At 45.4% G+C, this 11,588-nt stretch overlaps 2 protein-coding genes across 2 annotated transcripts; both read left to right on the top strand.

Moving 5' to 3' along the window:
- The first annotated feature begins 1,768 nt into the window (after positions 1-1,768).
- On the top strand, positions 1,769-4,501 carry LOC118785862 (tubulin alpha-1A chain-like). The gene is made up of 4 exons (XM_036540809.1): positions 1,769-1,799; positions 2,553-2,775; positions 3,120-3,268; positions 3,390-4,501. Exons 1-4 carry the CDS (start codon positions 1,797-1,799, stop codon positions 4,368-4,370), a joined length of 1,356 nt encoding a protein of 451 aa, XP_036396702.1. The 5' UTR covers positions 1,769-1,796; the 3' UTR covers positions 4,371-4,501.
- Positions 4,502-6,580: 2,079 nt separating this feature from the next.
- LOC118785724 (tubulin alpha chain) lies at positions 6,581-10,704 on the top strand. Its single transcript, XM_036540623.1, has 4 exons — positions 6,581-6,634; positions 8,623-8,845; positions 9,252-9,400; positions 9,508-10,704. The coding sequence occupies exons 1-4, from the start codon at positions 6,632-6,634 to the stop codon at positions 10,483-10,485; spliced, it is 1,353 nt and encodes a 450-aa protein (XP_036396516.1). The 5' UTR covers positions 6,581-6,631; the 3' UTR covers positions 10,486-10,704.
- The last annotated feature ends 884 nt before the right edge of the window (positions 10,705-11,588 follow it).

The following is an 11,588-nucleotide window of genomic DNA, read 5'->3' as shown; positions in this document are numbered from 1 at the left end:
AGTACAGTTTAAAGAGATGGGAAAACTGTCTTGAATGTTTGCCAGGCAGAAGACACATTACTTATTGCGACAAACCCCAGTGTGAAATTTTTAGCAAATGTCACTACATTACCACTTTTCTTATCTTCCTCTCTTGTGCGTCTGTGAGAGCCCTCACCTGCATGCCCGCTGAAGAAAGCAGACTGCTTCTTGTGACATCCTCCCTAACCATGGGCCATATCCTCTGGCCTGCAGCAACAGAAGCCAGGTGGTGTGTTTATAATAATACTCAACAGTGCTCTCGACGGACTATCCCACGGCTGTCAGAGACACAGGGAGAAACTCAGAGATTGTACACACCAGTGCCAAGCAGTATGTGTTCTATATATCCCAACACTCACAGATGGGCTCTGAGAGATGGGCAATTATTGAAAGTGTTTGCACAGAACACTTTAAATGTTTAGAGTCGGTCTTAAAGAGCATTTTCTGATCACGCTTTGCTCCATTCCATCACCAGAAATAAGCACTCTCTTTCTTGGCAGGTCAGTTCCGCACCACACTGTCAACAGAGAACACTGCACAGTCTCAGTGGAAGTGAAATCTACAGTTGGTTCCGAGAGACTCACATTTTAACCCATTTGTTTACAGGTCATGCAAACTGACACCTCATAGGACACCCCGGCCCCACTGAGACAAAGGCTGTGAATATAGGTTCGAAACAAGGTGAAGTGCTAATACGTTTTCTCACAATACGACACAAACCAAACCACCCGAGGGACAGCCAAGCAGAGAGCAGGGGGCTTGGCTGAGGCTCTCACCTCTAAGACAATTGCCTTTGTAAGTCAATCTGAGCAGCCATTGTGTCACAACTATTCAATTTGCATCCACAACTGGCTTTTCAGGTCCTGTGGGGGATATCTGGTTTCACCTCTGTCCATGTAATGGAATGTCTAAGGACCAGTGGTCCCCTGCAGAGACACTGTTAAATGTAAATGTAAATGTTAAACCTGCTAATACTTGGCTACGACTTCAAACAACAGAGATATGTTGCTATCAACAAAAAGGGAAATGTGTAAGAAAAAAACTGGAAGGAATCATTTGAAGTATCCTGTAATATATCTTTCAATCTGTAGTTCAATGTTAGCACATAAGGGTCTGAAATAAGTGTTCACAGCATAAAACTACATTTTTTAACAAAAGTGGATTGCATATGCATTTTCTGCATATGTCTTATGTCAGGCTATATGAAAACAGAGATATATACATCAAACACATTTCAGTAATTACATTCATGAAAAATATTAACTCAATATTAAAGACACCTCTAAAAGACTGGAATACTTTGGTGTTTTTTTAGAGGTGAAATGGTATTACTTTGATCATAGTTTGGAATCATCAGTATCTCAAAAAACATTACAGGTGTGCAAGATACAAAAGTATTACAATATCAAAATCAAAGCAATGTCCTGTTATGTGAGATATTGCCAAGAGTCTAGAAGGCAAAAAAATTCTTTTTAAAATTTTAAAATTCTTGGGAAGGAATTGCTAGTAGCTGGTGAATTTCAAACCGTGGGTTTTTATTGAATTCCTCTGAGCTGTGCAGGGAAGCATAACCCTCAGTTTTCCTCTGGTCGGCTCCTTTTTTTCCGTTAAGAAACAGAAGATAGTATCAGCTTGTTTGTCTTCTCCAGTTACCAACAACATAGATCACGGTTGCCTAGCGATCCTGCAGATATAAAGCTCCTCCCGGAGTCCCTACCTGGCATTCAGACCTTCTTCCAGAATCCTTGACGTTTGGCTTGAAGAGAAACTCAACCATGGTAAGAATGCTTTGGCAGAAGTGCCTGAATTTTAAACTAATTAAACTGAAACTAATATATATTATATCATATATAATTAACTGTTTAAAAGATTTATGGGGATGTGAAACCTAACTGAAATTTTCTTTATACATAGAAGCTGAGGGTGTTGAAAAAGCTAGGAAAGGGCTGCTGGTAGCTTTCTCTAAATGGCGGTTTAATGATTACTAAGGACAGCAGGGAGAAATTCTTTACTTTCTCTGATACAGCTTGACCCATCCGGCATTGCTGAGAGTGTGGGAAAAGTATTTCATCAGATAAGCCTCACAGAGCTTCATAAATGAGACATGATAATCTCAAGAAAGGAGATGCTTTCCTGCAATTCTGGAATGTAAACCTCAAGTGATATACTTTTACTAGCGGTGTTCAGCGAGAGTGTTTGCCTTTTGTTCTGAATAAAAGTGTATGAAATTGATTTTTTCCTTTTTGGAAAGCACCTGAAATTTCATGACTTTCTAAACAGTGATGTAGTTTACTTCAACCACTTTATGTGCGCTGACAGCAGACAATAAAGTTTTGTTGCCTGTAGCCACTTATCTCATTGACCTATCAGTTAAACCATGTGTGGCTTCAATGCATTGTATGGCTGAATGATTCTTTTCACTAAATCTGTAATGACTCTAAATGCTGTTCGGTAATAGACAAAGGATTAAAGTATTAAATGTTTTTTCTTTTTTGTATCACCCTGTCCAATCTCTCCCTTCCACTCTCTAGCGTGAATGCATTTCTATCCATGTGGGTCAAGCCGGAGCCCAGATTGGCAATGCATGCTGGGAGTTGTACTGCCTGGAACATGGGATCCAGCCTGACGGGCAGATGCCCAGCGACAAGACCATTGGAGGGGGAGACGACTCCTTCAACACCTTCTTCAGTGAGACTGGAGCTGGCAAACATGTCCCCCGGGCTGTCTTTGTAGACCTGGAGCCCACTGTCATTGGTAAGCAGGAACCGCCTGATCCAGTAACTGGATTACTTAATTACAATGCATGTCAGCATACAGCCAATAGTCAGATAAAGATGATATCATTCCGTCCCAATAAAACAATCAATGGCTATATTTTATATAAGGCCACAAGATGAAAACTGACTTTGCTAATCTGTATTTAATAATCATTTATGTGATCCAGCAGCTAACATTGACTGCTCTAATGACTCAGTGATTAGTTGACCAAATTAGTAGTTTACTTTATAGAATGGTAGAAATAATGCTTCTTGCTTTTGTTGATACATATACACTGCATACTAGTCACAGACACTAATCCAGTTTTTTCCTGTCTCTAGATGAGGTCCGCACAGGTACCTACCGCCAGCTGTTCCACCCAGAACAGCTCATCACTGGCAAGGAGGACGCTGCCAACAATTACGCCCGCGGGCACTACACCATCGGCAAGGAGATCATCGACCTGGTTTTGGACAGAACTCGCAAGCTGGTAAGTAAATACAAAACAGCTGGTGAGGCACTGCTAGATATTTTTGCAGGTCCTCAGACATATATGCTGAAAATAGGCTTATCAAAACATGACGCATGACCTTTTGTCCCATGTGATCCAGGCTGACCAATGCACCGGGCTCCAAGGTTTCCTCATCTTCCACAGCTTCGGTGGAGGCACTGGGTCTGGGTTCACCTCCCTGCTGATGGAGCGTCTCTCTGTCGATTACGGCAAGAAGTCCAAGCTGGAGTTTGCGGTCTACCCAGCTCCCCAGGTGTCCACAGCTGTGGTGGAGCCCTACAACTCCATCCTGACCACCCACACCACCCTGGAGCACTCCGACTGTGCCTTCATGGTGGACAATGAGGCCATTTACGACATCTGCCGCAGAAACCTGGACATCGAGCGCCCCACCTACACCAACCTCAACAGGCTCATCGGCCAGATCGTCTCCTCCATCACAGCCTCCCTGCGCTTCGATGGAGCCCTGAACGTGGACCTGACGGAGTTCCAGACCAACTTGGTACCCTATCCCCGTATCCACTTCCCACTGGCCACCTACGCCCCAGTGATCTCTGCTGAGAAGGCCTACCATGAGCAGCTGTCTGTGGCTGAAATCACCAACGCCTGCTTTGAGCCGGCCAATCAGATGGTTAAATGTGACCCTCGCCACGGCAAGTACATGGCCTGCTGCCTGCTGTACCGTGGTGACGTGGTGCCCAAAGATGTCAACTCTGCCATCGCCACCATCAAGACCAAGCGCACCATTCAGTTTGTGGACTGGTGCCCCACAGGCTTCAAGGTTGGCATCAACTACCAGCCCCCCACTGTGGTGCCTGGGGGAGACCTGGCCAAGGTGCAGAGGGCCGTGTGCATGCTGAGCAACACCACCGCCATCGCTGAGGCCTGGGCCCGTCTGGACCACAAGTTTGACCTGATGTACGCCAAGCGTGCCTTCGTTCACTGGTACGTGGGAGAGGGCATGGAGGAGGGAGAGTTCTCCGAAGCTCGAGAAGACATGGCCGCCCTGGAGAAGGACTATGAAGAGGTGGGCACCGACAGCGTGGGGGAGGAAGGAGAAGAGGAAGGAGAGGAGTACTAGAGTGAAGAAGACCTACAGTCTGTATGACTCACAGCATCAATACAGTACTAGAGAACCAGATTCAGCTACCTGTTTGTATAAATATTAAGTTAAAAGTAAAGTCTTATATACATAATAAAATAATAAAATCAGCCAAAGGAAAAAAATCAAGTGAGAGTTAAATAAAAACAAGCTTTTTATTTGATTTGCATTTTTCTTTTTTTCTTTTTCAGTTTTTTTTTCAGTCATTTTGAGTTTTTCTGCTGAAAGATTTCTTTAAGAAATACACATATAATGTGGACAAAACTGTAAAACAGCCAATACAGGCATACAGCTGAACCTGCATGAAAGAATATATCAACTCAGGTCATAACCAATACTGTCTGACTGAATAAAATGTTGATACCTTTTAACTTGTGTGAGAATGCACTTACTGCTTCAGATAATACATTTGCATTTTTAGTGCTTTAATCTTTTGCAAGTTTTGCATGGTGCAAAACTCGCTCAGGCAGTTCACCACTTGGCTCTGCGCTGTTGAATGTTTTAGAATTGCCATTAGTCTCTCTACAAATTGTTATCAAGTTGTTCTTTACAATCTAGTGTCATGGGTCTCATTTGGTTACATCACCCCAGGGTGACTTTGATAAGAACTTGATTAATACATTGGGGCCCTTTTTCCAAAGCAGCTTAAACGTCAGTTCTGTCCATAATCGTTCCATTTTGCAAAGATTGTGGGCTCAAGCCACTCCCAGGGCTGGTGTCATATTACATCTCCAGCTGTTACACATGGTTTGAGTTACTCCAGGGGGAAAATAAGACCCACATTCCCTCTGTCCCACTATGTGGTGGGTGGGATACACTCACTCTAAACTAAGGAGGGGGATGAGAAGGGACATGTGATGCAATGAGCCCTGCCTGAACTCGGTGCAAGCTTCCAATTGCCATTATCGCCCCGGTATCGCCCCGGTTGGTTTGGATACTTGTGTGACCAAGGATGAAAATCTCAAGCCACAAAACAATGCTGCAGTTATCTGTCCTGTGACATAGCCCCCCAGCCCACTAAATCTCCTCCCACCCACCACCCTACCCCCGACTCAGCTCTCAGAGTGACCGAGGCCGGGTCCCCCCCAGCTCTGCGATCACTTTATTTTTACTGTTGGTGTGTCCATGAGTTCCAGGGCAATAAAGGACACCAGTGAGCTGCTCTTTTTGGCCTTCATTTTTCTGTAGGAATTTAGCTCAGTGCAAACCAGGTCCCACATGTTCCATCCGATTGTCTCTAGTCCAAATAACATAAAATAAGTTTACACTATTTTTTCTTTACACACAACCCAGCCTGTTTGACACTCCACACAGAAAACAACTCATGTCATAACATCTTGGTAAATGTACAGGAATATTCATCGTTATTAAACAGTGACAGCTTCAGACTGCATAAATTCATAAGTATGAATTGTGTTTGTTGTTCTACCCTCAGACAAAGGATTGGGCATATAAGGAGGATACTGGCAGCCTACACGTTACCATTTTATTTGATTGACAGACATCATTACCCCAAGCTACATACACAGCACAGCACATTAATCATTAACACAGCTGCATTTTCACCCAAGCAATTTGATTCAATTCAGAATCTTGCTTTGGGCTACAGCAGCACTAACCCACCTGCTGGTTACAGGTCCTGCTGCTCCTTAACTGCTAGCTAGAGCACAATTATACCCACAGGGTGCAACTCCTGTGCTTATTTCACAGGGAGAGCTTGAATGTCGCCCTGTGGCTATGTGTCTCAGAAACCCTGACTCACATTGGCTGTCTTCCATTAACGACAAGTCCTTGCTTTATGTACAGATGGCGTGAACCGTCATTATGTCTTACATCTACTGTTGAGTGCCAGGTTTTCCCGTTCCCACAGAAAGAGGAAATTCAGCTGTGTTTATGTGTTTATTGGTCTTGTATATTCACGCATGCTGTGTTCCACTACATTGTCAGGACTTTATGTTCTTTATCTGCTATGTCCTATGTGCGCCGCATCCGTCTGGAAAGCCTGCAACAACAATTCAAACTGTCTCTTCGACTTTGAGGAAAACACTTTGTTTCCCCGGTAAAAGCCGGCCCCTTTTTTTCTCTGCTAACTGCCACTCCCGCCAACGGGCAGCCCCGCTTCCTGCTTCCCCTCCCCGCCGCTCCCCTAGCGCTATAAAAACCCCGCCCCGCCCCAGCTGCAGCATTACTGCCTTCTCTTTCCGAATCCTCGACGTCGGCAAGAAGGAAAACCTGTAAAAATGGTAAGCGCTCGACTTGATGAATTTTAACGTTTTTATTTCGTTTTTGCTCAATCCGTCTGCATATGGACGACGAAAAGGCGCATAAAATCAAATTGCCAGAGAAGGGAAGCGAGTTAATGATCAGGATATTAAGATTCTCTTTGCCTGGCGGTTTCTGCTGCGTAGTAAGAATGTTCACATGACCGAATGTGAGCGATAGCGCGCAGGGCAGGACAAAGCACGCATGGTGTGGATGCGGTGCCGGGTGTACGCGGTGCGGCTGCATGCGTGTGCGTGTACAGTTGGATGGAGGAAGAGGAACAATTTCGCGCACTGCAGCGTGACTGTGTAGCTCCGGAGTCAGTGGGCACGCCGCCAAGTAACTGGCGCAGTTTTCTAAGATGGTAGAACATCGGATACATGTACATCACTAAAAATCCTGGAACACTTTATCAGAGGAATACTCGCTTTGTTAAATGTTGGTTCTTTGCCAAAGCGTAGGCGGTTTTTGAAATTCTGTCGAATGTGATTGTTAGCTTTTTATTTATTATTATTATTATTATTATTATTATTATTATTATTATTATTATTATTATTATTATTTATTATTATTTATTTTTTTTTAATATAGCAGAATATCTTTAAATCAGCTGGATTGTCCTGGCATATCTTTAAAGACAGTGGCTTGTATCTTGCAACAGAGCCTTAGCGGAACACTGGGCATTTCTCTTTGAAAACCAAAAGGCGCGATCAGATATATCTGCCAATTACACAAAGCGGTGCGTGTTAGTGGCGAGGGCAGGGGGGTTGGGGAGAGGCCAGCCAGCGGGGACGCGGTTTTTATCCCCCCCTTATCAGAACATAGATTTTTTTTTTTTTTTTTTTACTCTGCTGCTCTGGCCTGCAATGCTCGTTTCCATGGCCATGAGGGGGGGAGGGGGGAGGGGGGGATTTGCGCACTTTAGTCACTGGCGGGCCGCGGTGACATCCACCCATGTGACTAAGCACTCAGCGGCTTATGCATCACGGCCACGTACACGCGGATCGGGGAAAGCCGGCCTTCCAGTCTGCAGATGTGCTGCAATTAACAATATTGATGAACTGATGGGTTTTATTTTCATATTTGAATTGCACCGATTTTCTTCTATAACTGTAGACTTGTAAAATATTTCATTGGTGGTTTTTAGGCCTGCATTTTGTACCTTACAACGATTTGGCGCTTTTGACATGCAGGTAAAACGGATAGGAATTGTGGATGTTGTGCGTCTGTTTGGGGAGGGCGCCGGCTCTGAGCTCTGTTCGCGCATGCGCTGTTTAGGGGCATGGCTTCAGAAAGGAAAGAAATCCCGCTAATCGATTCGTTCAGATGTTCTTATTCATGACCGACCGGGTAGTCTTTGCCTTTCTCTGTATGCCATCAGACATCTGTAGCTTCGAAAAAAGGATCTTAACTTACAAAAGACGCTAGAATGTTTATAGGCAAAAAGCTATAGCGGAATCATTGCTAAATATCTGAAATAAAATGCGCACACTATATGCTTCCCGTCTGTTTTATAACAAGTGTGTGTTATAACGGACGCAGTTATGAAATCGCCCATACACAGTATAAATCTATACAATATGCCCAGTTTGTTATATGTAAAACGTATATAAGCAGGTCGCAGGCCTACAGAAGAAAGCAGAGCAGTAGGATTGTCTGATCCTCAGACTGTGAAACTTGAGCCATCCTTCCCTGAGGGATATGCAGCGCTCTGCAGCCAACTCCCTGAACCCGAGACCTGCCGTCTGTGCAGATCCGCCCTCAGAGTAGCCTCCCGTCGTCGGAGTACAGCTCCGCTGGTTGCACAAGCAGTGATTCAGTATTTGCTTACACCTGCATCCGGCTGTGCCCATAAATATTTAATATCACAGATTTTCTGCATAATCAAGGGCAGCCAGGAGTTTTTTTTTTTATACCCTTTCTTGTAATTGAAGCTGATGAGCTCATGCCTACCTTTCTTTTTGTTCAGCGTGAGTGTATTTCTATGCACGTCGGCCAAGCCGGAGCCCAGATGGGCAATGCATGCTGGGAGTTGTATTGCCTGGAACATGGGATCCAGCCTGACGGGCAGATGCCCAGCGACAAGACCATCGGAGGGGGAGACGACTCCTTCAACACCTTCTTCAGTGAGACTGGAGCTGGCAAACATGTCCCCCGGGCTGTCTTTGTAGACCTGGAGCCCACTGTCATTGGTAAGGTGGCTCTGCTATGACTGCTGGAATCTGCTTCCCTGTTAAATTGTCTTTGTATATATTTTTCCCGCAACTGGTGCACAGCAAGTCGCACCACTATCCTTGGAAACATAAACTTGGATTGTGTCATTGTTTATATAGTTTCTTTCAATGGGAGATTGCATTCTACACCATTCATCTCCCTCAAGATACCTCTACCTCAGACTACTTTGATAATTTACATACTTACTATTGACACTGATTGTTTGCAGAAGCGGCTTTAAATTGTTATACCCTGGCAGAGTGTACCCAGTGGTGCTGCATGTTTGTGTTACAGCCCCAGCTCCTTAACCTGCTACACCACACTGCAACATGCAGCACTGTTTATAGAACCAGCTAACGGGGCTTTTTTGTTTGTTTTAAACAGATGAGGTCCGCACAGGTACCTACCGCCAGCTGTTCCACCCAGAGCAGCTCATCACTGGTAAGGAGGATGCTGCCAACAATTACGCCCGCGGGCACTACACCATCGGCAAGGAGATCATCGACCTGGTTTTGGACAGAACTCGCAAGCTGGTAATAGACTAACAAAAGTTCTGTTGAATGAAAGAATAATGTAATGGATTTGTATATGAATGTGCTCTTACCTCTGATTTCACAACACTCTCACCCTGTTTCTCCAGGCTGACCAGTGCACTGGGCTCCAGGGCTTCCTCATCTTCCACAGCTTCGGTGGAGGCACTGGGTCTGGGTTCACCTCCCTGCTGATGGAGCGTCTCTCTGTCGATTACGGCAAGAAGTCCAAGCTGGAGTTTGCGGTCTACCCAGCTCCCCAGGTGTCCACAGCTGTGGTGGAGCCCTACAACTCCATCCTGACCACCCACACCACCCTGGAGCACTCTGACTGTGCCTTCATGGTGGACAATGAGGCCATTTACGACATCTGCCGCAGAAACCTGGACATCGAGCGCCCCACCTACACCAACCTCAACAGGCTCATCGGCCAGATCGTGTCGTCCATCACAGCCTCCCTGCGCTTCGATGGAGCCCTGAACGTGGACCTGACGGAGTTCCAGACCAACTTGGTACCCTATCCCCGTATCCACTTCCCACTGGCCACCTACGCCCCAGTGATCTCTGCTGAGAAGGCCTACCATGAGCAGCTGTCCGTTGCTGACATCACCAACGCCTGCTTTGAGCCGGCCAATCAGATGGTGAAATGCGACCCTCGCCACGGCAAGTACATGGCCTGCTGCCTGCTGTACCGTGGTGACGTGGTGCCCAAAGATGTCAACTCTGCCATCGCCACCATCAAGACCAAGCGCACCATTCAGTTTGTGGACTGGTGCCCCACAGGCTTCAAGGTTGGCATCAACTACCAGCCCCCCACTGTGGTGCCTGGGGGAGACCTGGCCAAGGTGCAGAGGGCCGTGTGCATGCTGAGCAACACCACCGCCATCGCTGAGGCCTGGGCCCGTCTGGATCACAAGTTTGACCTGATGTACGCCAAGCGTGCCTTCGTTCACTGGTACGTGGGAGAGGGCATGGAGGAGGGAGAGTTCTCCGAAGCTCGAGAAGACATGGCCGCCCTGGAGAAGGACTATGAAGAGGTGGGCACCGACAGCGTGGGGGAGGAAGATGAAGAAGGAGAGGAGTACTAATAAGGAAGACTGTCTACCCAGGCCTGCAAACCCAGCATTCCAATTCTAAATCCCCCGCTTTAACCCATTAAATGTCAATGGACTGCACAAAATTTAAGGGACAAACATTTTTGGAATTTATTCCATAGTGTTAACGTACATTCCATACAGCTGCAATGACATGAAACTCCTGCTACAGATGCAGCCATACTGGGCTGATGTTTTCAATAAACATGTTACAAGAGCTTGGATTTTGTTTTTATTTCAAGGTCAGAGTGTGTTCCTCTCAAAACTCCCTGCTATAGCAGCATGCCCCAGTCTCCCTAACAAATAAGATATTAAGATGAGACTTCTCCTTCATCCAGACCTGCCTCTGTCCTAACAGTGGACTGAGTATCCAACAGCTACTGAGGAAGTGTGCAGTTTATAAAATGTAGCTGCCTCCAGAAATAGTTTGCAGAAGTGTTTTTGCCACTTATAAAAGCTGAGAGACAAACACAGAAGTACTTGCTGCTGAGGATACATTTTCTTGTTCCGCATTAACCCTTGCTGGGTTCAGACTTTTCAGAGCTACCACAGCATGATCACATGGGGGTTAATGTCATAATTATTCATTCAGAATAGAAATGATACAGAAGAGATGGTAGAGATCCTCAGTTCAAGATACTCCAGAAATGATAGATTTATGTAAATGGAAAATTCAGTCAGAGTTAATCTCCATACTTAAGCATTGAGAAGAAAGCATGACAAAGTAGTGACAGGCACCGCCATGAAGCGGAGAACATTCAACCCCTTTGTTTCTCTCAGCCAGTGCTGGGATCAACCACCCCACCACCCCTCAGTTTAAGGAACGGATAGCCATTCCACAGTTTAAAGCCAGACAGCCCAAGGTACATGCATATGATGTTAACCAAAGCCTAGAAGGAAAAGGGCCAGTTACTCAGTTACCAGACTGTAGAAGAAAATACTCTTATGACTGGTAGCGTATTTCTCTGTGTTGCTTACTCCTTTCTGTATTCAAATATAAATTATTACTATTGAAACTCCAGTAGCTTTGAAATTTAATTTTATCCCAAGCGTAAATTGTGCAATGAACTTGGACAACTGGTAATGATCAGTTTCAA

Source organism: Megalops cyprinoides, chromosome 11 (genome assembly GCF_013368585.1).
Source record: "Megalops cyprinoides isolate fMegCyp1 chromosome 11, fMegCyp1.pri, whole genome shotgun sequence".
NCBI classification, from domain to species: Eukaryota; Metazoa; Chordata; class Actinopteri; order Elopiformes; family Megalopidae; genus Megalops; species Megalops cyprinoides.
This window is presented reverse-complemented; position numbering and strand designations above follow the sequence as displayed.